The sequence below is a fragment of the Crocuta crocuta genome, unplaced genomic scaffold (genome assembly GCF_008692635.1).
Source record: "Crocuta crocuta isolate KB4526 unplaced genomic scaffold, BGI_CrCroc_1.0 scaffold127, whole genome shotgun sequence".
Taxonomy (NCBI): domain Eukaryota; kingdom Metazoa; phylum Chordata; class Mammalia; order Carnivora; family Hyaenidae; genus Crocuta; species Crocuta crocuta.
The window spans coordinates 5,765,557-5,791,497 of record NW_027532008.1 but is presented as its reverse complement, the minus strand read 5'-3'; the positions used below and the strand labels follow the sequence as shown (position 1 = coordinate 5,791,497).

Below are 25,941 nucleotides of genomic sequence, written 5' to 3'. Positions count from 1 at the left end.
TTACCTATAACCATCATGTAAAAAGTCAGGAAAGAACTACTAACAGAACAAATCAGAGACTACTAAAACTGGGTGTGTATCAGAGACAGGGACTATGGCAGATGGGGCTAAGTACATGTGGGACTTCTCTGACTATACTTTTCTTTATAATTTTGATTTTTGAACTAAGGAACTACATTTCCTACTCAAAGAAAAAAATTAACACACTCACTGAATAAACTATTATCTTAGATAAAATGCTATATGAATAAAAATTATTTTAGGAAAGGTATTAATTCAAGAAAGAAAAAAATCTAACATCTTCCACCTCTACCTTTACCCCCTTTATTTTTGCAGTGTTGTCACAGAGGTCAAATTCTAGGTTATGCGGGCCTCCGCTGGTTTATTTACTTTTTTAAAACACTTAACATAGATCTTTTATTCTTTTTGGAGATGAAACCACAACATACGCTATAAAAATTATTTGTTGAAACTTTATTTAAAATGTTCCAAAGGAAAAAAGTCCCTCTAAGAAAGATACATTTAGGCTTAGTTTTAGTTTATTATAAAATTGACCGAAGTTGGCAAAATATCTTCAATGAATTACAACACTGATTAGAGACAAGTAATACCAGAAGCTTTTACTCCTTAGGGTAGGATCCCCACCCCCCACTGAAATTTAGAAAACAATAAAGAAATCAGTATTATTAACTCACACTTTTTCAATCAATATCATTGAAGTTTATATAGGCCTCCCTTTCTTTCTGAAACTTGTTTATGACCTCGAAAGAATAGTTCCTAGAATAAAATGTTAAGGTTTTCTGACCCTATAAAAAAAGTTTAGGATGAATTTCAATCTGAAAGGTTACACAAGAAGTATGTGAAGAGTGTTGATGAGCAAATTACCAGCTACACTTATACTCTCTGAGAATTTAATTCACCTCTTATAATGTGTAATATTACCTACAATACTATTTTAAACATGTTTTTACAGAAAAGGTAATATAAACTATTTCTAAAAGGCAACCAAAGTTATAAGTGTTCTTAAGAGATTTACCCAATTCCAATAAAACAGAGAACATCCAAGTTCAGTAAGTTTTACCAAAGTCATAAATACATTAGAACAAAAAAATGGAAGAAAGATAGTTAGAAAAAACAAAACAGAAAAACCAGAGCTATTTAAATTCCCAGTCCCTTTCCTTAACACAAATCTACTCAAGGAATATGAGGGAAAAAAATACTGAGAAGCACATCTGAAAGCCTCTCTGATTCATTTTCAATGGATCTTCTCTTAATCCAAAGAGGTCTTTGCCTACAAAAACCTGATCATACAAGTAATAAACTAGGGCTCTCTTTCAAACTAGTTAAAGTGAAGATTACCTGCTCAGAACCTATTACAAAAAACCTTTAGAGAAAGACTTCTCAGTCTAGAGAATTCAAGCATTAATTTCTGGCCATCACGGAGTTGCTGCCTCACCAAGAAGGGAAGAGACACACCAAAATACAAAAAAACTCACTAGAACCAGCAGAGATGCCACTCTGATGTGTCCCTTCAATCCCTGGAGTCACCCAAAAGAAAGCCTTACAACCAGGACTCATGGCACCATTATTTACCAGGCAAAGATCGTGGCAATGCAAGTATAAGGTTCAGGAAGAAAGCAAGGGCCTCCAATGGACTTGCCATGCATATTGTGCCACTATCACATAACATCAAACATGATAACCCTTTGCCTTTCTTCATGGAGATAAAACTCTAAGGGAGCTTGATCATTAAATGAAAAAAGTCACAGTATGGTCAATGAAGATTACAATTCATAATCTCCAAAACATTACTTTATTCAACAAGACCTGGTCTTTTATAAACCTCTGTAGCCCTCCTAGTGCCCAGCACTAAACAAATTCTCAGCGTGTATGGAAATACTGAAAGGGATTTCATTTCAGTTTCTTTAGCACATTTAACCTCTGGGAAAGGGGATGATTAAAAGAAATTTCTGGATATCAAGACAGTAAGTTTGCTATTAAAGCAGGTCCTTGCCTAAATAATTAAGATCAAGAGCTACAATCTATATTTATCATAAAACCTTTAAAAATTGAGCTTTATTCTAAGTACAAAATTTAAATGATAATCTCACCCCCATCCCAAGCAACTGCATTTACCTTAGCCATGACTTCTGGATCTGGTTCTTCCACAGGGTCAGCCCATTCAACTGTAACTACATTTCCCCATACTTTTACTTTTCCACTCATCAGCCGGCGTCTGGCTTGTGCTGCTGACTTGTGATCCTCATATTCAAGGAAGCAGAACCCCCGATTCTTCTTTTTGTCATCGGGTTGATGATAGAGAATAACGTCCACCAAACCCTCTGTTAAACCAACAGCCAGATATATAAGCCAAAAGCATCCACCACACATCTAGCGATTAGGCAGACCTAAATCCATTTGCCGAAGAGCAAAAAATATTGAAGAAGCCTCAAAAGGATTCCCTAATTTCCTAGTAGACAATTAAATCAGCATTGTTAGATATGGGTTTTGAAACAGAATTTTATGTTCCCTTTTAATTTTTTGGGGTCCTGAGGGTACAGCCATAAACAACAGGTCCAACTACTGTATTCTGACGTATAACATTCTACAGTGTTTTAGAGTGTTTGACATAACGTGACCTTATAATTTATGAAAACACTACCAAGGAATTTAAAAACCAAATTATTAATATAAATCCAAGAGGACTTACATTCAACAAATAATCATGACCAAAAATCATCCTTGGATCTAATTTAAAAATTACTAGTCTCACCAAGAATGAAAATGCTAAATATTAGTGTCCCTCTGGTCTTAGTCATGTGTTCTCATCTTTCCACATATGTTCTTTCTAGGCAGTATCAGCGATTTGTGCTTTTAAAAGCTATCTGTATTCCTAAGAACGCTTAGATTTTAATTTTAGTTCTAGCCCAGACTTAAAGACATTTCGAATTTAACATGCCCAAAACCACAATCACCGCTCCCCAAATCGGTCTTCTCTACTTCCCTATATAACAAACAGTCCCATCTCCTGGTTCTCAAGCCAGAAATAGAGGACTCATTCTTGATTTCTTCCTTTACTTCCTTTATTCTCCTACCCAATTCTAAGCCCATCTACTACTTTCCACCTTCATGGCTATTATCCTGGTCCAATCTTCTATCTTAACTACTGTGACAGCCTCAACTAATCGATTAGCTTTTCCTCTTAAGGCCCTCTTAAAACATTATCCATAAGGCAGCAGAGATCATAGTCTATAAGCATGAAAGAGACATTCATGCTCGAGACCTTCAAATACCTTCTCATTATACAAAAAATAAAATCTAAACTCCTTACATAGTGCACAAAAGCCCTGCCTATTTCATCTCATACAATTCTAACTTTAATTCTTCAGTACTTTTAAGAACACCGGTCTTCTCACAGTTACTTTAATACACCAAGTCCTTTCTTGCTTTGGAGCCTTGGTATATTTTGCTCTCTTGAAATGCATATCCCTTTGCTCTTTGAATGCTACATCCTCCTCATTCTTTGGGTCTTGCTTGAAATGTCATCTTATCAGAAAAGCGTTCCATAACCATCAAAACAGGGATAGTAGCTATTCTCTAGCTAAGTATCCTTTATCTCCCTCTTCTCAGTGCTTAGTGTTTACCACAATATATAAATATTTCTTTAACTTTTTGTCTTATCTCCTTTCCTAGAATGTAAATTCTGTAAGGGCAGAAAATAGATCTTATTCACCACTGTCTCCCAGCAAATAGCACAATGCCACCACTTAATAGGCACTAGATATACACTTGCTGAAGGAATGAATAACTGGATAAGAAGCCAGAAAAGTAACAAAGTGATGAGGTCAAAGAACTGCACCATTAGGGGTATGTAACCAACACAACTATGACAGATAGTGGCAGTGGTTACAAAGCAGAATGCTAGATATCAAGATTTTGGAGTGGGGAGAATTTCTGGCACCAAGATCCAGAATGTGATCTGGATGTGGGGAGTTGAAGTAAAGAACCGGAGATGAGGTGGTCATAAAACTAGGAGGCTAGGGGACTGCAGTTTATCCACATACATGTTAAAGGTACTACAAATAAGTCAATTTAGGGCAGAAGAGAAAGACTACAAGCCAGAAGCAATCTTCAATTAATGAAAGACTGAAACCAGAAGAGCAATAGATGACAGCATCAAGGAAGGAGAAAGGATAGTATATCTGGAAGACAAAAACATGGTTTTTATGAGGGAAAGTAATGGTCTAAATCAATGTTTTTTTAAACCACAGCCAGCAAAAGTATATCCCTACCCACATTTAAAAAAAAAAAAAAAAAGGAACAGAAAATACCATGCTAAATCATGCATAATAAAGTACAGTTTTGTTAATTTTGTTTCAGTTATAAATATATATACACCCGTGATGTTCAACAAACTTCTCAATTCCATGGATTCAGAATTAGAAATTCTGAAAAATCTCACTTAGACAAGGCAACAGGAAGGATAAGAACTCTTATCCTCTTGGCCCTGAAGCACACTTAATGTTGGGAAGCCTTCACTGGAGGGCTTCACGGCAAAGACTATTGCGAAAGCTAAGGCAGAGAAGTGAAGGGGACATTCCATGAAATTAAGGATATGAGGGAACATACTTAGTCCAAACCACCATACAGTAGAAAGGAGGCAATTTAGACACTGAAGGTTTCAATTTTTAGATTAACAAATACCTTCTTTTTTTTTGTACTTATAAATAGTACCATAGATGTCCCAAAACTAACTTCTACTAAATACATTTTTGTTTTACCTGTGACTTTACTGAATTCTTCCAGAATGTTTTCCTTAGTCTTATTCTTTGGAATTGATCCAACAAAAAGCCTGTTGTTTGCCACAGAAATGCACACTCCAAGGTGTTTACCAGGGCGAATTTCATAGCTGTCACACTGCAAGGAAGAAAAGAACCAGATACCCCACAACCATCCCAAACTCAGGATAAGTGATCTCAATCTAAAAATTCAACAATTTAAGGTAAAAAACTTCCTGTTTCATGAACTCACCGAGTTCTCGCATGCTTACCATTATATAAATGTACATTTTAAAACTTGTTTTCTCTCATCTTAATTTGGTTAACTTTCATTGCTCCTCTGGATAAAAATGACTCAGTTATTTCACTTTATTTTTTAAAGTATCTTACTTAATATTTCAATGTGATCTATCTGAAAAATTTTCCAGAGAACTTCAGAAAAAATACCCAAGACTATCATTCAGGATCCTTGGAGATAAAATTAGATATAGATAAGCCAAAGGCAAAATAACAATACACAAAGAGTAACAACTATGCATAATTAATACAAAAGAAGTTTAGAAGAATTTCACATTCTACACAAAATACAGAATTCTAAATGTATACATGAAGTTTTAAACTGCATTATCAAACACAATACCTTCAAAATTACATGAAATAACAGGAAACAAGAGCGGTTTTATTTAAATCACTATGGTGATAGTTTCCTTGGCAAACTTTAGCTTCTTAGGCTTTGACATTACTTACCCATCACCTTACTAAAAGATACGTGATTATTATAAAATAATCCATACATTACCAAAAATGAGGAAATAAAGCTTTGAAAACTTCTCAATAATTAATAAGTCAGAAGAAAAAGTCGCTAATAAAAACTAAAATCTGGGTCAAGCTAGAAGTGGAAGTAATTTAGAAATAATTAATGAAACCAAAAGCCTTGGTGAAAGAGGTACCCGATCTAGAAGGACTGGAACTAGACAAAGTGAGGCTCTGTTACTCCTGCTCCTCCTAATAGTAGTCATGCTATTGTACTACTACGTACAAAGGGTTAAAGGCCCTGCAAAAAGGAAATTACTGGATCACAANAAAAAAAAAAGGGGGGAGAGAAAGATTAAAGACAGAGAAGGCTGAAGGGCCTGAAAACAAAATATAGAAAAGAACAGGCATATACATGGAAAATAAGTTGTATGATTACATTGTGACAATCTCAGTCATTTGCGAGTCTCAATTATTTCCTGAATTGTGTCGTAAAAGTCACTGTTACCCAGTTATGTTCCCCAGAATCCATCCCAGCCTTCATTACACTTTTGAGAATCTTATCCTAAAGTTTAATAGTAATGACTGACATCCTTTCTGCTAAAATCAAGAGAACTGCAGAAGCCAAATGTGTATTCAAATGAAAATTTAGTTACTAGCCGATCTAATAATTAACTTCCCAGAATTATGGAAGACTTTCTCTAACACATTATTTCTTGGGTATTTTCATTCTTTTTTACTTTCATAATCAGAAAAAATAGAGCAAAGATCACGTACCAATTTAATCAGCATATAACCATTCAAAGCAAAAACTGCTGGAAATAATGTTAACTGCAAACATTTTTAATTGAGATAACACTCTCAGATAATGACTTGCTAGACAGTGTGTATTCATTTATCACATACCAGTTTAACAGCTTCCTGTGCAGCTTCCTTTCCACAGAAGGTGATAAATGCATACCCTCTGTTCTGACCAGACAGTGGATCCATCATAAGACGTAGATCCCAAATGGGACCAGCCTTTTCAAAAAGGGGTACCAACTCATCTTCATATAAATCTCTTGGTATTTTACCTACAAAGACCTGAAAAAAAATCTCCGTATTAGAATCCCAATGTAAGCATTTGATTTTAGAGCCAAAAAGCCTAACTGCCTTTTTTCTTTAAACAAAAAATTTTTTAATGTTTTATTTATTTTTTGAGAGAGAGAGAAGAGACAGTGTGAGCAGAGGAGGGTCAGAGACAGAGGGAGACACAGAATCTGAAGCAGGCTCCAGGCTCTGAGCTAGCTGTCAGCACAGAGCCCAATGCGGAGCTTGAACCCACAAACTGTGAGATCATGCATGACCTGAGCCAAAGTCGGATGCTTAACCGACTGAGCCACCCAGGCGGCCCCTGCCTTTTTTCTAAGGAGCTACAGGCACAAAGATGGTTAAGGAGGAATAAGTACAATTTGAATCTTTGGGAAATAACCCTAATGTTTATTATAATGACCTTAAGGTCATTAACATACAACAATATTCTACAGTGAAAAATGGAAACTAATTAATATGAGTGTGCAAAATTTGTATAAACAACTCTTAATTTTTAATTTTTATAGTTTCTCTTTTTCTCACAAAAACAATAAAGGGCATGTATGTATCTTTGGGAAATATGTCTACATTTTTATAACTGAATAAAGACTGAAGTAGTTTTTTTTCCTCAAGGCTTTTCAACTCAAAAACCTTTACCACGTAAAACTCCAGAGCTTCTGGATGGAACTAGAGGGCATTATGCTAAGCAAAATTAGTCAGAGAAAGACAACTATCATATGACTTCACTCATATGAGGAATTTAAGACGCAAAACAGATGAACATAAGGGAAGGGAAGCAAAAACAATATAAAAACAGGGAGGAGAACAAAAACCTAAGAGACTCTCAAATATGGAGAACAGAGGGATGCTGAAGGGGTTGTGGGAGGGGGGATGGGCTACATGGGTAAGGGGCATTAAGGAATCTACTCCTGAAATCATTGTTGCACTATATACTAACTTGGATGTAAAAACAAAACAAAACAAAAAAACAAAAACCCCTCCAGAGATTCAATCTATCTATCCCTTTCTCTGTCAGTATTTCATTTTAAGATGTGAAAAAATTCAGCATTTGAGGATTTGGTGCTCTACCTTAATGAAAATTATGTAATAAGGATTAAATTACAATATAAATTAGAATTAAACAATCAAAAATCTCAGTATTTAACATCCAACAACAATTTTAAGTTTCCATCATGTCGGCAACATCAAAGGTAATCTTTTACGTGAAAACATTTACAACCTACACACAGTCTTAAAGAGTAAATGTTTGCATCAGAGATTAATTTTCTAGCGAAACACATCTTCATCAACTTTTCATATTATGAATAATGACCTGATAGATTAAACAGCAATCCAAAAGATGGCCAGATAATTACTGGGTATTAAGTTTCTGGTGGTAAGCTCTGTAACAGTTGTTCTAAGACAACCGTTTTCAAAATAATAAAATTTACCCTCACTGCTGTCTGGCAAAAGTTTTGAGGTCTTCTTCTGAATTCCTGGCATAATTCTCACATAACAGATATTCAGTCCTTCTGTCTCTGTGAAGTCTCCAATCCTCGTTCACGGTCATTCCAAGATCGTGCGGGGAAAGTGGTGTCCTTCTATTCTCTCCTCTCAGCACTAAAACTTTCTCAGTGTCTGTTTTTACTTCTTTATACCTCAGAGAAAGAGATTTACTTCCTTTCCAAAGTTAACTCCTTACCCCTAATAACTAAGCCCACTTCTTCTCCCCACCTTCTTCTGGAAATAACTGCAAACTTTGTTTCTTCAACTCTCCTACATCCTTTCCTTTCCATTGGTTCTTGTCTTCAGACATGCCAAACTTCCCGTAACAAAACAATATACAAGCAAGAACATTTACTCATTTACCTTTCACTTTCAAATGCTTTGAACACATCACATCTACTATATCCTTAATATCGTGCGCTACAGAGAATAACTAGATATCTAAGGCATCATCTATGCGATATCCCTATAGAACCATGTTTCTAACAAAAACTCATTCTGAAAAGCCCTTGGCATTTATGCTCTTTAACACTGGCTTCTTCCTCTAACGCTAAGCTCTATGCCCAAATATCACTAATGGATACTTCTAATGATGAAGTTCAAGTCTTTGCTTCCTCAGTCTCAGCCTCCTTGCCTTTGCAATAAGCGCTAACTTAGCGGTGCTGCCTCCCAAAACTTCCCTTCAATTTTCAGAATCCTCCACTAGCCTGGTCTTCTCACCTTTAATTATTTCTCATCCTTTCCATGGTGATTCTTCTAGCCACCTAATTAAAAGTCTCCATGTTTCCCAAAGTTATGGCTCTATCTCCTCATCTTCCCTGTATTTTGTTTGCTTTTAAAGATGATATTCATTCCCCCAAGTCTACAACTATATAGTCATTTCCCAGATCTATATCCCAAGACTTAATTTTATACTTCCAACTGCCTATTAAACATTTCCTCTTGGTAGTCCTGATTTTACCTCAAATCACCAATAAGTCTAGCAATGCCAGTTTTTGTTTTTTATTTATTTTTTTTACATGTTTATTTATTTTTGAGAGAGACAGAGACAGACAGCGCACAAGCAGGGGATGGGCAGAGAGAGAGGGAGACATAGAATCTGAAGCAGGCACCAGGCTCTGAGCTGTCAGTACAGAGCCTGACGCGGGGCTCAAACCCACAAACCGTGAGATCATGACCCGAGCCAAAGTCGGACACAACAAACTGAGCCACCCAGGTGCCCCAATTCTTGTTTTCTAAATACAGATGTAGACATAAATATGAATGACTATGTATCAGAATAGTACTAATAGTGGTTTATCAGTACATGAAAAACTGTTCTAACTTTATTTTAATTATATTTTCTAAATATTCTATGGTAGATATAATAGATTTGCAACAAATGTTTCTTTTTTTCCAAAAATCAAAATGAGTAAACCCACACTTGCCAACCAGTTCCTTTAATTTTCCCCATTTCTCTTAGGAAAGCATAGTTCTATGGCTCCCTCCACCCATAAGATGACCAAAGAAATAATACTTTCATAAACAAAACTCAGTTATTTTGAATCCCTCTCATTCCTATCCGTATCTGACTAATCTTTTAACATCAGCTTGAAGTTGTTCTAATCAGAATACCTAGCCTATATAGACAACTGGCTTCCTCCCTACTTACAACTTGTCCAAACTTTTCATGAGACGTGGAATTGCATATACCTTGATTTCATGTGCCATATTTGTTTTTCTAAGTTCTAGAGATACAGTGAATACCACAAACAAGGTCTAAACATGAGACTTATATATTATTGATAGAGACAAAAGTAAAAAAAAAAATATGATTTCAGGAAATTAATAAAGGCTAAGAAAAATAAAAGCAAAGAAAGCGAATAATTGGTGAAAAAAGGCTATATTTTAATTAAGAGGGCCTCCCACAGGGCACCCGGGTGGCTTAGACGGTTAAGCGTCCGACTTTCGCTCAGGTCATGATCTCGCGGTTCGTGGGTTCGAGCCCCGCGTCGGGCTCTGTGTTGACTGCCAGCTCAGAGCCTGGAACCTGTTTCAGTCTGTGACTCCCTCTCTCTCTGACCCTCCCCTGCTCCCGCGGTCTCTCTCTCTCTCCTAGAAATAAATAAAACATTTAAAAAAATTTAAAAAAAAATAATTAAGAGGGCCTCCTTGAAGAAGAAAATTTGAGAGGAGACTTAAAGTAGAAAATTAAGAATCTGAGGAAAAAACATTCCAAGGTACAGGAACAACTACAAAAAGATGGGAATCCACTAGCATATGTGAAAAACAACAAACAGGACGGTGACTGGAATAGAAACCTGTTGGGAAAGAGAGAACAGGACCAGATTAAGTTAAACCATGTTAGGGGTTTGCATTTTATTCTAAATGTGCTGGGAAGGGGGTTCTGGGCAGTGAGTGGGTATGACATGTTCTAAAGGGCTGACAGCTAGATAGAAAATGGACTGTATGGAGAAACAGGCTGACCAGTCAGGTTCACAAGGCAATCCTGGCAGGAGATGATGGTGGCACGGAGTAATAGGTTGATAGCTGTAAAGGTAGGGAAAATGTGAGAAATCGTTGAGCTTTAAGTTATGTTGGATTCAAATCTACATTTTAGTTACTTTGAGTCAGTTTCTTAATCAGTGAGTTACAATAACCTCATCTGGGAATAACACCATCAAGAGGGTTCAATTTCCACCTGAGCAGAGAGCCCACATCTATCTTGTTCTCATTTTATTCCCAGTACTGATCACAGTGCCTGGAACATAAATAGCTGCTCATCTTTGATGGATGTACAAATGAAAATCTACTTCATGCTGTTAACTTATGCACTAGATCCCATCCCTTCTCTTCTATTCAAGGACACTTGACCTAGCAACAATCTGATCATCAATTTTATCCTTTATTCATAGACCATTCTCATCAGCACACAAGTGATAATTTCTCACTTAAAACTTAAATGAAAACAAAAATATTATCTTGACTATGACACACTTTCCAGTCATTGTCCCATTTCTCTGCTACCCTTTTTAGCAAAATTGCTCAAAAGAGCTATATATTCCTGCTATCTCAAATCTCTCACCTCCCACTCTCCTGAATCTTCTTGAAATCCAGCTTTCACCACCATGGTCAAAGTCATTAATGACATCCATGTTCCCACAATCAAATGGCAATTCACAGTCCTTGTCTTTTTTGGAAAGTTTGTTATAACTGACTGAGCTTCCTTCTGTGAAAACTCTCTTCACTTGACTTCTAAGATACCACACCCCTGGTTCTTCTCTTTCTCCTCAGTTCCCTTTGCTAGTTCCTTCTCATCTCCCAAACCTCTAAATGTGGAGGGCTGCGGGGATCAGATCTCAGACCTTTATTTTAGCTGCACACACTTCCTTGGTGACCACATCCAAACTCTGGTTTTCAAATACCATCTGGACATTTATGCCTCCCACCATTTGTAATCTCCAGCCAAAACTCCCCCCTCAACTCCAGGATTATATAAGCAACTGCTCACTCAACAGCTCCATTTGGAGGTCTAAGAGACATCTAACTCTTACCATGTCCAGAACTGAATTGCAATCTTTCAATCTTGCAAATCTGTCCTTCTGTACAGCATTCTTCAATAAATGGCAACTCCATCCTCCTAGCTAGCTGCTCAAGTCACAAAGCCTTGAAGTCTTCCTTGGCTCCTTTCTCCCATACTCCCATATCCAACTCATCAATAAAACCTGACAGAATCTGACCACTTCTCACTAGCCTCAGCTATACCATCCTTTATTACCAATCCTGTAAATGAGCATTCATTAACTGGGCATAGCACTAAAAACACACACACACAAACACAACAACAACAAACTACTGATAAAAGGCACCTTAAGACAAAAAATATAGAAGGATAGCTGGTATTCATTTTGAGGTGTTATTTTTTGGTGTGGCTAAGCTCTCTGGGCCTAGCCTGGACAGAGTATTTTTATATTTGAGGTTACTTGTATTTGAATATTTAAAAACTGTTCTTGGAAGCAAATTCGGCTTCAGACTGCTCCCATTAACATAATGCAGTGGTGCTTCATAATTGCATTTTTCACCACCCCTATTTCTTCCATACCCATTACAAATATATAATAAAGCAAAGAAAGAGCACAGAAAGTGGCACTATGAAAACACAGGTGACATACAGCTAAGTGAGGAAGCTAGGTGTCAGATTATACTATTTATATCACATTTGTGCCTATTATTTTTAGAACCAGAAAGTTTACCTCATTAAGCAAACCTAAAGTGAAAAACCTGTATTTTCAGAAAAAGTAACTTAATGACTGATGAATCACTCTACAGAAAGGATTCATAAGAGCAAGTTCCTTGTACTCTAAAATATCATTTGAATGTTAGAAGTCCAACTTACAGATTTTTTAAAGAATACTGTTTTACTTTAAAAAAAAATGTTTTATTTATTTCTGAGAGGAGAGAGACAGACAGACAGACAGCATAAGCAGGGAAGGCTCAGAGAGAGGAGGCACAGATCTGAAGCAGCCTCCAGGCCCTGAGCTAGCTGTCAGCACAGAGTCCAATGCGGGACTCGAACCCACGAACCGTGAGATCATGACCTGAGCCGAAATCGGACGCTTAACCAACTGAGTAACCCAGGCGCCCCAATACTGTTTTACTTTTGAAGAAACATCAGCAAATCTTCAGTCAACCAAGTCCCCAATATTATAATCACTAGGGTCCATGAAGAAACAGGCTAACAATACTGGTTTACTGGGGCACCTGGGTGGCTCAGTGGGTTAAGCATTCGACTTTGGTTCAGGTTATCATCTCACAGTTCATGGGTTCAAGCCTCGTGTTGGGCTCTGTTGCTGACAGCTCGGAGCCTGGAGCCTGCTTTGGATTCTGTGTCTTGCTCTCTCTCTCAAAATTAAATAAACATTAAAAACATAATAACAGGGGCGCCTGGGTGGCTCAGTTGAGTTGATCATCTGACTTCTGTCAGGTCATGATCTCACTGCTTGTACACTCGAGCCCTGAGTCGGGCTCTGTGCTGATGGCCCAGAGCCTAGAGCCTGCTCAGATTCCCTCTCTCTCTGTCCCTTCCCCACTTCCGTGTGTGTGTGCTCTCTCTCAAAAATAAAACATTAAAAAAATAATAATACTGGTTTACTGAGAAAAAGGAGATGGCTTCATTTCAAGATCAGTTTAATTTAGGACATTAAAATAACTTAAAAAGGCTAAAACTAAATTGTATTCAAAAACTAAGTAAGCATCATTCCTTTACAAGTTTCTAAGCTCAATTTTTAATTAACTAAAATGAAATAGAAATGCTTTCCTTATACTAACTTGCTGGTCCCTGAGCCATTCTGGCTCCATATAAATATCTGTTTATTTATTTTTTAAAAGGCAAAGACCTCTNGACAGAATTAGAACCAACAGAATCTAATGAACACTATAACAACAGTTCTTTCTTTACTCATTAAGTATCAAGGCTTGAAAAAAGTTTTGGCTGTCTACTATCTATCCATCAAATATTTCAACAGCAACAGAGAAAGTCCTCTGAGGCTCTGGAAGGAACAGAGGTTAAGAGGCAGCATAACATCGTCTTTTGAGTATCTACTGGCTTCTTCCATCATCCAGCTCCTATTTGCTATTTTGCAAACACAGCAGTTCTTCCTTATACATAATTCAATTTAGGTACTACTAAGTCATATACTTTCACATCTCTATTAAATATACTGGATCTCTCACACTTCCATTAGTTAATAAACCAAAGAATTAAATCTCAATGTACCATTTGCTTTGAATTGCTCTACAAAACATCAGTGCTATGCTCTTTAAACATAGTGCTTATTATAATGTAAACAAATAAAAATAGAAGTTGCTTCCCAAAACAGTTATACAATGCCAGCTGAAGAATACAAAGGTACTATGACCAGGCCTGATTTGGGGCCAAGACACACTAAAAAATACACTTCAAAATTAATACCTATTTTTCTTGTATATTTTGCATTTCAGGGCAATGTTTAAAAATGTCTGCAGGGGCGCCTGGGTGGTTCAGTCAGTTAAGCGTCCGACTTTGGCTCAGGTCATGATCTCACAGTTCGTGGGTTTGAGCCCCACATCCGGCTCTGTGTTGACAGCTCAGAGCCCAGAGCCCGCTTGGGATTCTGTGTCTCCCTCTCTCTCTGCCCTTCTCCCACTCATGCTCTATTTCTGTCTCAATAATAAACATAAAAAAATAAATAAAATAAAATAAAAAGTAAAAATGTCTGCAAAGGAGTGCTCACTTATAGGATTAATTTACAGTACATTTTGCCCAGAGATGAAACCTTGGTCTTCTCATAACTGAATTTTACTACTGTCAGTCTCAGGCACTGACCCTAATTTCGGCTTCCTCAATCAAGAGCTAAAAATGTTTAATGACTGCAGTGAAACACAAAAGAACAAGAACTTAAACCTCACAGCATTAAAAATGACACCAACTAAAACCAAATTATTTATTAAATTAGCAACCTAATAAATTAAAAACTTATTTTTCTGATTTTTAAAAACCTTTAATTTTCAACAAGTATAGGCCAAATCTCATGAAATTTAACTTTATAGGAAGAATCCAAACCTTTATACTAAGATTTTGTTGTAACAAACTGCTTGACAGGAGTGGCTTAGGCTCACACAGGGACTTTACTGCAATAATATGTGCTCTGTGCGAGGATACCTAATATGTAGGAAAATGCAGCTTTTCCACAGAGACAATGCCAAATAAGAGAACTTAAACATACTTTACAATTAAGATACCAACGTTGTTTCTAACTGGATACTCAAAATAGCTTATCCTATTAAATGGTTCAGATGCTTTCAGCGAAATCTTAAGAGTACTAACAAATTCCTTTCTTATCTATATGAAACAAAGATAGAACAAGTCTCCATTAACGAGCTCATTAATAAAACGAATCTAATGGGCTAAATAAGTTCATTTTTATAATCATAAACTATAAAAAGTTTTTAATTATATTTTATAACATACAGTAATATGTAATAAGCAGTAACAATATAAAATATAACATTATATGAAGTCTTAATTTTTATTCCTAAGGATTTTATAACTAGTTAAAGAAACAAGACTAAGATAAATGTAGTAATTGGTAAATATCAATAAGAACATCACTTGCTGGATGCTATACTACAGATAACCTTTTCAGACTGTATTCCCCTCTTGGAGGTGTTTTAGGCAGCCTCAAGATAAGAAGAGGCAAAGGAAGAATTCCATTTTTTACATATTTTACGTGACGGTTTAAGGTAAGCAAACAAAATTTAAAACCAAGAGAAAAATTACATTATGAAGTAATTCAAGTGAAAAAGCCAAACTACATATTGTTTAAAAGTAAACAAAACGTAAGCGTAGATTTGAAAGGGTTCACAATCCTTCCAATGAAGGATGGGTTGGAGTACCTGGCTGGGTGTGCAACTGATCTTGGGTTGTGAGTCTGAGCCCCACATTGGTATGGAGATCATTTAAAAATAAAAAAAATCTTTAAAGAAAATGTTTAAATGCTTGGAGTCCTTTTAATACTGCTAAATATTAAGAAATAGCATACTAACTGTAATTATGTTTGAAAGTTCAGGGAACAAAGACCAATGAATATAAACTCTATTCTATACACAGAGAATACACTGGAATTACTTCTGATATAAATCTAAAAAGTTATGTTATTTGGTGAGATCTTTATTCACAAACTAGAAATAATAATCTTTGTTTGTGGCTACCTGAAAGACACCAAATTAGAAAAGGTCCTGCTGTAAACTTACATTTTGGCACACAGTTTTTACCATTTCAACGATCAGAACCGGCTAACCTAAAGGTATATAAGGAAACCTTTACAAAGACACATATGGAGGAAGAATTGCTTCTTTGTTCAAGGACAGACCCATGTGCTCTTTTATCTGATTCTCCATCCTTCCCTTGGGTAACCCACTCCCATCAATAAGTCTCTCAGTAAATATGGAGTACCCTTTATGTGAGGAGGGTAGATCAGGGAGAGAGGACAAGCACTATTCAAAATCACTGACATGAAAGCACCTAAAATAGTGTGTTGTTGGTTGCATGGTTTTAGCAACCAGTTCTAAGAACTCTACATTCCTTTACAAAGTGTTTGGGTATCTACTAATCACATGATTCTCCTTGCTTAGGAGGACAGTAAAATACAGACGGATATCCAAAAAGAATTAATTATAACTACACTTTGAAAAGAATCAAGTATTCTTCCCCATCGTACAACAGAATAATTTACAAACTGGAAAGATTTCGGCAAACAGCTGAAGAATACTTACTTCTGTTCCAATTCCTGGTTGCACACCAGAGTACACACTGTCTGGCGGAGGGCCACCATACTTCCTCTGTCCTGTGGTTACATCCAGAGTATAGCCAGTCCTCTCAAGCAACGCCTAAAGATAATTATACATCTGTTTATACTTGAATTGTAGGCAAATTTAATCTCTAAGCACACAACACATTTTTGTTGTGAACAATAACAGAAAAATGGGGTAAGGATTATGAAAAATGTGACAGAACACATCTACACACACTTACATGCTGCAGCACTTGCACTCTCCTCTACTTCACGGAGAGCTTTGCTGAACTTGTTCCCTTAACATACCATATATCCGCCTGTGATTCATTTCAAATAAAATGTTCTCTACCCTTAAAAAATCCAAAGTCCCAGGGTGCCTGGGTGGCTCAGTCAGTTAAGCATCCAACTCTTGATTTCAGTTCAGGTCATGATCTCATGGTTCATGGGTTTGAGCCCCTCTGGCTCCATGCTGACAGTTCAGAGCCTGCTTGGGATTCATACTCTCATTCTCTCTCTCTCTCTCTCTCTCTCTCCCTCCCTCCCTCCCCCTCTCTCTCTCTCTCCCTCCCCCCCCATGCTTTCTTTCAAGAACAAATGAATTAAAAAAAAATCAGAAGTCCTACCTCCTTCATGCAGTGTCTCTCATTTACTATTTCTCACATCTTCCTACTCTGACTTTCTAGTAAAGTAATTTAACCTTTATTTTGTTTAATCCTTGTTTTCACTTCCTGCTATACCAGAAGTTCTGTAAAAACCAGACCATTTCTCATACAGCATGGACTCAAAATATTTGACCACTACCAAATGAGTATACTCAGGTTTCAATAACAAACAAAAACCTTATGTTTCCTGATTACCAACTTTTTTCACATTAGGTATTAAAGGAATTGCAGAAACAAAGGTAATGGTTCCTGCCTTTAAGAGTTTATATTTATAGGAAAGGCCTATAGAACAGACAAAATGGGGAAAAAAAAAAAAGGAAATGCAATGTATCTAAATAGGAAAGAATTTTACACTTCATGTTTCAAAAATGAGATGGTCCCCGATTTGCGGTGATCCAACTAAGACTTCGACTTCAAGATGGTGTGAAAGTGATACGCATTCAGTAGAAACCACACTTCATACTTTATCTTTTCAAGGCTAGCAACATGCAGTATGATATTCTCATGATGCTGGGCTGTGGCAGGGAGGCTCAGCTCCCTGTAAGCCATGCAATCACACGGTTAAGTAACCAATACATGAACAACCATTCTGTACCCATACCGACCAGTTTTTCACTGTCAGTACAGAGCTCTCTAACTTATGTGAATTATCTAACACTTCATTATAAAATACCCTTTGTGTTAGATGATTTTACCCAATTAGGCTAATGTTAAGTCTAAACCCCTTTAAGGTAGACTAGGCTAGGGGTGCCTTGGTGGTGCAAGTCAGTTAAGTGTCAGACTCTTGATTTTGGCTCAGGTCATGATCTCACAGTTGTGAGGTCCTAATATCGGTCATAAGGTCCTGAGGTCGGGGTCCACTGAGTGTGGAGGCTGCTTGAGATTCTCTTTACTCTCCCTCTGCCCCTCCCCAGCTTGTGCATATATACATGCGCACTCTCTCTTAAAAAAGAAAAAAAAGGTAGGCTAGGCTACAGTGTTTGGCAGCTTAAGTGTAATTAGGTGCATTTACAACTTGGGATATTTTTATCAACTTAAGATGGGTTTATCTGGACGTAACCCCATCCTAAGTTGAGAAAGATCTATACACAATGTCAAAGCAACGAGAGACTTTACACATCATCAAGTTTAGTGGTTTTCAAAAATATCTTTGGAGGAGCTCTGGGATTTAAGAGTTACCTTATGCTATCTGTTCTTCTACCTTTGACTCAAAAAGAACTGCTCTACCTTTAAGCACAGAAAAACATGTTGATAAATAATAAAAACACAATACATATATTACATGCGTACACATGACTTGTCTAATATGTAATATACACATATCACATATATAATACATACCTTACCAAGAGCAAATACCCAGCTTGAAGGAAATAACATAGGCCTATTCAATACATGCTAATAAGTTTTCCTAAAAGTAACTATACGTCAAATGGAATTTTCATGTATTTATTTAAGTTTATTTATTTTGAGAGAGAGAGAGAGAGAGCGAGCGAGCAAGCGTGCGAGCAGGGGAGGGGCAGAGAGGGAGAAAGAGAATCAAGAAGGCTCCGTGCTGTCAGCACAGAGCCTGACATGGGGTTCTATCTCAGGAGCCACCCAGATGCTCCTCACATATTTATTTTAAAAATAGAGGGGTGCCTGGGTGGCTCAGTGAGTTAAACATCGGACTCTTGATTTTTGGCTCAGGTCATGGTCTCATGGTTCAAGAGTCTGAGCCCCGCACTGGGCTCCGCTCTAAGAGCGCGGAACCTGCTTGGGATTCTCGCTCTCCCTCCCTCTCTGCCCCTCCCCTGGTCCCACTCTCTCTCTCTCAAAACAAATAAATTAATACTTAAAAGAATGGGTTATGCCATTTTATAAATGAGGGGAAAAAAGTACAAAAGTAGCTCTATGTAAACCAGTCCTATGATAGAAACATCAAATTTTATTTCCTGTCTAAAACATAAAACCATACAAACAACTTCATCAAATAATGTAACTTTTTCAATATGAAAAGTCTATCACTGTGGCAATAAAACATCAATATCCATGTAACTAAGGAATTAGGTTCACTGGTCTTTCACCAAAAGCCCTATATTTACCTTTCAGGGAAGTTTATCTCAATAATAGTAACAGTAATGGGTGCTAGTTACACAGTTCTTGCTACATTCCAGGCACTATTCTAAGCCTGTGACATTATCTTAATACTTTCAATCCTCACAACACTATGGGATGGGTACTATCACTCTTCCCAGTTTGCAAACAAAGAAACTGAGGTAGATGAAGAGAAACAAAGTGCCTAGAAAGAAATCAAACCAAGAGACATGACTGAATCAATCTAAAAAGCTATTATCAAAAACATCAATAAGCGTGCATTATTCACAACCAGAAGAACAAGTAATGAGGAAAGAATGTAAATTAGGGCTTTCCACCAAACAGACAATTGAAATGTTTGCCCCTGAAATTCTTCTTGTGTAAGTTTCCTTAAATTATCTCATTTCCAAGACACTAGTTTAAAAATAAAAAAGTGGAACTGTAAAAACTTTCTAGAAAACATGGGGGGAAAAACACCCCATCCAATCTCATCATTAAACTTATTATCATCACAACTACCCCAGTCAAGTTTTACCTTGATCTTTGCTTCATCAGGTCCCTTTGTGGACTCTTGCACCTTGCTCCCCTGCTTCTCCCTTTGCCTGTAGGTCTTCATAACTCCACATAAAAATGCACTTTTGTTCTAGAACAGGCAAGTAATTCAATGAAAAAGAACCACCAGGAATGGTTGAAAGGTCAAATACATAATTAAATTACAATTTCAAATGACAAGAATTTGAACAAAAGATTTACCCATTTATTCACTTAACAAGTATTTCCTGAGAGTCTACTATGTGCCGGAGACTGGAGCAGACACAGTAAGACAGCCAAGACCTCAGGGAGCTTACCCTCCACACTGGCGAATCAGTCTTCCATTTGTTCATATTCAAGTGCATCTGGACTATCTTTGCCAGACATTCCAAAACTATTTCTATCTACATTATTTCCCTCCAAGATAATAAAACAGAAGCAGAGAACCCAAAAATGTTTAAAATCTCAGGAATTTAAACGTGTAAAAACCTAGTAATAACAAGGAGCAAACCCTAAGTTTTTAAAGTAACTTACTGCAAAAAGTGGGGGAGAGACTTATTACTTAACCCTTTTGTTTCTGAAAACTCTTTGCCATAAGCAGGTTTTTCTTCTCTTTAAATTATTTTTCTTAAACAAAAAAATACCAACTCTCTCAGGAAAAAAAATGGTAAAGTGATTTCAGATCATTAGTTGTTCAAAGACATTTCTAGTAATGGCCTTACCTGAACATGGGATAAGTCACTTTCCTTGAACTGTTGCAGTACAGACAGAGCTCCTTCTTCATTAAATTCCCTGAGAGCATCAATTGCTCTTTCATCAAGATCGACATAAGCTACCAATCCTAAAAATTAAATTGAAAAGGGGTAATGTTACTGCAACAAAAGGGGTATAATCTAAACTGTGCTACCAACGTTTAATCAAGAATTGTTATATGCAATACTATTACTAACAAACTGCATTTTCACTTAATACGCATATAGGCAGCTCTACAAATACTATATACACAAGTCAAGAGTACAAATACAAAAATAAAAGATAAAATGTCAACACTTATAAACATGAATTTCAATCCCCACATCCCACAGAAACCCCACAAAAATCCTAACCCCATTTCCCACTCCCCAAAAGGTTTAAGGTTTGGAAGTTAAATCTGATGCACACACTGTACTACAGATTAAGCAGTAATATAACAAATTTTGATTTATATTACAGTAGTTAAGTATACACTGTATTCCCCAAGGATCAACCTTCGAATTATATGGACNGGGGGGGGGGGGGGGGGGAAGAGAAACCATTTTTATTAAATAATTCTTTCCACTATCCAAAAGATGTATCAAAGGCTTTTTCCTCCTTAGCACCAAAGAGAAAATGAAATTCATTTGTTTATCTGAGCATCTACTTTGCTGCAATCAGAATGTGGAAAGGCATAATTTTAAACTCTTCTACAAATGCAAGTGCAGCTTGATTAATAATTCTGAAAGTCGTATTTTAAGGCAATCTTTTGTTCTTTTGATGTGTGTCAAGTTGAGGTTTAAAAGATTCTGTGGCATTCACAACACTGTCAATAATGACTATTTTTTTCAAATGGCATTAAGGACTTGACTATGGACTTACAAGTAAACTATACAGAAAAATATATTTGCACTGCAATCTATACATATATATATCAACTGCACACAGAACATCTACTCAGTTTATAATATAGTTTCTTAAGTCGGTTACGTTTGTGTTGTATTTCTCTCTATATAAGGAATATACTTCAGAATTGATCCAATGTAAAATGGAAATAAATATTTGGCAGATTAAAAACCCAAGTCCGTATGAACTAACATCAAGTGACTCCATTTTGATAAAGCCAAAAAGAACATTATTCCATACAGTAAATATATTTTAAATAAATGTAATGCCATTTGTAAAGTTACTTTGAGAAAATGTTGCCAAGATTTGTTTTAAAAGCTCAAAATGAGCATGCCTAAATAATTGGAGTTTCCTTACTTCAATATTCCATACCACCCAAAGCCACAACTCAGGACACCCATCGCTCCATTCTGTCAATCCAACCCTACACCCAAACCGTCAGCCTCTTATCAATAACAAACACTCTACAAGAGAGCATCTCTGAGCAAATCACTGCCAGTTCTCTATGGCAGAATGTCACAGCAAGTTCCTGAGGACTGATTTTCAAATGGAACCATCACCCAGGAGTCATTTTTAGAAAGTCATTTTAATGTCTAAAATTATCCTAAGCTTCTCAGATTTGAAAAAAAATTTTAAGGACAAAAAAACCAGATATTTGTTACTAGAGTACTTAAGACACATTTGTCAGACAATTCAATTCTCTCTCCCAAATCTGGATAGGCACACAAAACACAGAGGAAGAAAGTTTCCATCTATGGCCCCAAAGGGGGAGGACACGTTTATTTATGAACAACACTCCCTAAGGGTAAATATTTCTCTCCCTCTTTAAAACTTCAAACCACTTACAACCAACCATATTAAGATATTCGGATTTGCTTAAGCACTTGTCCATGGGACTTCTAGATTTTTTTTAAAAAGCAGCTGTTACAAACCGAGCACTTCCAAATTACTGAGAGATGTGGATTCTTGTCTATTAGAAACTAGACAGGCCACAAACTCTCAAGAAGTCTGACATTTGTTATCGTTTCGGACAATACAGTCTAACCAGTCCTCTTATTATGCCACCTAATCAGACCTAAGCTGATGATTTAACAATCACTTTAAGAAGCTAAAAGTAGAAAAGTAAAAGCAAAATGATGACTGATTTAGATTAAGAAAATGTAAAATTTGGTATGCTGAAACATACAATTTAATTGGTGGTAAACCTAAGACAAATTGATGTACTGTTCTGAAGCAACGAAGACTGCATATTCAACACTAAGAAGGCTTCAAAATAATGAAATAAGAATATCAAAGTCAAACCCAACATGCCCTCAATGAAGGGAAAGTAACAAACATTCAGCTCTACATAGATCAGAAACAATAAGTATTATTTAACCTTAAAAAAAATCTATAAAATTCAAAGTGGTTTGCCCTCACTTTCATAACCAGTCAGAAACAAGAAATGCATATTATACCTGTCTGAAATATTTCATCAAGTCTTTCTGCCACCTTCTGTGGGAGGCCTGCCTCTATCAGTGTCTTGTAGTGTTCTGTGTGAGTTACACTGGAAGTATCCATTGGTTCTTCCTCTTCTTTTAACTGTACCGCATTACCATTCACCTGATTAGCCATTTTATTATGCTGCTGGAAAAAATTCAGGAGCTATATTACATTAAGCCAGAAATAACTAGTTTGTAGGACAATGCATGATTTATCTAAACTAATTTGTATACATGCTGCTAATAAACTCTATCAAAATAATATTATATGCCTTTTGTGATGTATCTGACCTACATTTGCAAGTAATAACTCTGTAAAACCATAAGAAATGTACATGGAAGCATTAGATCCTTAAGAAACTTCATGTACACCAGGTTAAAAAAAAAAAGGCTTGAATTTACTAACGGTAGAATTGCTGATTAACAAAAGCAGCTGTTGTGTCCTCACAAGCATATCAACAAATCACAAAATCCTCAAAAGCCCATCAGCTCTCAATTCTTAAACAGTTTTAAAAGTTTGATTTAGAAACAGAATGAACACCCACAGACCACTTAATCAAAGTTTAAGGACTTTCAAATTTTCCTAGTTCTGCTTCAAATCTAGGATAGGTGTGAAATAAATGCTCTGCTGTCTCTAGATCAACATGCTGGTTGGTGGTTTGGGTTTTCTCCGCCTCACTTAAAAAAAAAAAAACACAACTTGACATTAATTTTTGTGCTAAAATTTGCTCTTTTCCCATTCACAGATTTAAAAGAAAAAATGACCAAGGTTAAAAGCTAAACGATTGTGTTAAGTCCACATAAAATAAAACATAAGCTATAATTGAGGTTGCTTCTTTAAAAAAAAATCATGAGTACATACTGAATTTTTGATGTCAGTAAAATAAAGCTGCAAAAACATATTGAAGAATGGACAGCTAACTTCTTCGAAATAGTTTCAACAAACATTACCTAAATTAGGGTAAACTTAGGTCAGATGTCCCAGATTAACCTACCCAAATTATTTTTTGTATGTTCAACCTGTATGTAATGCTGAAATGGACCAACTCCCTTAAGAGAGAGATTAGATAATAAAACCATACAAGGCCAGTCTCTATAGTGCCTCAAAAGACAGGGAATTAAAGTGCACTCATCTGTAGTGAATGTGATGAAGATAATAAGCAGCAGAATAAAGACACTGCAACAAATACTGAAATAAAGGACATGAAGGTGGATCTCAAGAAGAAGCCTACTTTTCTTGATGAACCTCAAGGTACCCTAGTTAGCGATAAAGAAAATACAAGCTTCCTACAAATCACTAAAACTCGCAAGATAACAACACTTCCAAATTGCTTATCAACCACTGTGCAAATGCACCAGGTGCAGTTTTCTGACCTATATAACAACTTCTTTTCATTTCAAAGTCCACGGATATTTAGTTGACATTAATGAAAAAGGAAGGAAGACCAAGGGGAAGGAGGTAATCGTAGGAAGAGAGGAAAATGCAGAAAGGGTTATTCTGAAAATAAGAGAAGTATGACTTATGACTACAAACAATAAGACTTGATAGCCCACTAATGTCTATATAGACGCAGACTCTGGTTCAACTCTGGGTGGAGAAATGTTTCTCAAGGCAAGCCTCAAATTCTGATGAATTGGCAAAAAACGAAAACATTCAAAACTGGCACACTTGCTCAAGAAACTACTTACAGTGTAAGATGAATACGTTTACTGATTAATACAACCTATTTCTATAAAGATGCACTCTAAAGTCCAAATCTCTGCGAACATATAGTTCTGTTTTCCCATGTTCCCCCATCCCCAAATACAACCATAAGATCATCAGAACTCAGAAGTTCAGTATCACAAGACCCTTACAGTATTGCACCTGGGAATTCTATTAGCCACAGAAAAGAAGCAAATTTTTAACAGAAAAGTTCAATGAACATCTGGTAAGGTGGTATTTTTTTTAAGTATATGTAAAGCAAAAAGACAAGTTGTGTATTAAGCACAAGATAGAAACATTTATGACTATCATTTCATTGCAAAAGCTCTCCTACAAGTTGATTCTGAAATTGGTTGGGATTTTCAAAAAGTTTGTAAACGTTAGCAACAACAACAAAAAAAGGTGAAATAATTAGATTCCAGAAAATAAAACCTTTCAGACCAAGGAAAAACCTCTCTCTTCAAGCCAAATGCAATGTGCTCGTTTAAAAAAAAGTCTTTTATGTCATAGGAGATCGTTTAACACTCTTGTGTCAATTCAACACAATGCCACACAGCCAAACCATATTTCTGGATGCAGCAAATGTACTGTGACTAGCGTCATTTGATAAGCATTTTTGGAAAAAGGAAACATTTAAATAAGAATTTAAAAGGGCTGCTGGGAGATTCGGGAAGTCGGCACTAGCCCCTCCCTGACTTTTTCTGAACATCTCTGTGCACATTCTTCACATTAAGAGACGGGCTTTAAAAGAACCCACGACATGAAAACTAACGGTTAGCTCCTGGGCCAGGAGTGTCAAGCCCTTATCCTACGACTGACTCACGAGACGTAAATCCAGCCTCTGGAGGACAGCAAAAATCTCAAATAGGTCCGTGTGAAAGGACCGAGCCCTTCAAGAACCCCTTGGCTTTAAGTTTCACATTTTGGCAACACGGTTACTGCCGTCTAAGAAAAAGAATCGCCCTTCCAATTTAGAGCGCCTGTGACAGTCTCAGAATCGTGCATCACAGGCGCCGCTCGGAGCCTAAGTTTCGTGGCCTCTAGTAGTCATTTTTTCCTTCAAATCTCGGCTCGCAGCATGCAGCGTGGGGGAGGGGGGGAAGGCTTCCTACACACATCGGCCCCCGGGCTCCAGCTCGCACAAAAGTTTTCGCCCGGCTCAGGTAACCCCAGCTTTGCATCCCGCCCCCTGCCCACCCCACCCCCTCGGGCCCGTCCCGATCGGCAACACCTTCCACTCGTGGCGAGGCCGGCCGACACGAGAGCGAAGCGACTCGGGAGGGGAGAGACGAAGGGGCCGCGGGAGCCTTAGGCCGCCCGGCCGGCCGCGTGGAGCGGCGGGCGGAGGCGGGAAAAACACGGCCGTCCCCAACAGGCCGCGCGGAGAGCACCCGGCGGGCCGAGGGGTGGAGGGGCGGGGAGGATGCG

At 37.1% G+C, this 25,941-nt stretch overlaps 1 protein-coding gene across 5 annotated transcripts in view; it reads right to left on the bottom strand.

The window, feature by feature from the left end:
* HNRNPR (heterogeneous nuclear ribonucleoprotein R) overlaps nucleotides 1-25,941 on the bottom strand; it is a 32,367-nt gene that overhangs the window by 6,199 nt on the left and 227 nt on the right. The window contains exons 2-8 of one of the 5 annotated variants that reach the window (XM_077775906.1): nucleotides 22,785-22,953; nucleotides 20,412-20,530; nucleotides 19,694-19,801; nucleotides 16,401-16,514; nucleotides 6,438-6,614; nucleotides 4,783-4,917; nucleotides 2,137-2,352 (exon numbers count right to left, since the gene is read on the bottom strand). In XM_077775906.1, the coding sequence (XP_077632032.1) occupies nucleotides 2,137-2,352; nucleotides 4,783-4,917; nucleotides 6,438-6,614; nucleotides 16,401-16,514; nucleotides 19,694-19,801; nucleotides 20,412-20,530; nucleotides 22,785-22,941 (1,026 nt within the window). In that variant the 5' untranslated portion in view covers nucleotides 22,942-22,953. Of the gene's footprint in view, nucleotides 1-2,136; nucleotides 2,353-4,781; nucleotides 4,918-6,437; nucleotides 6,615-16,400; nucleotides 16,515-19,693; nucleotides 19,802-20,411; nucleotides 20,531-22,784; nucleotides 22,954-25,941 lie in introns of all 5 variants that reach the window. The other 4 variants (XM_077775905.1, XM_077775907.1, XM_077775909.1 and 1 more) reach the window with 4 other exon arrangements.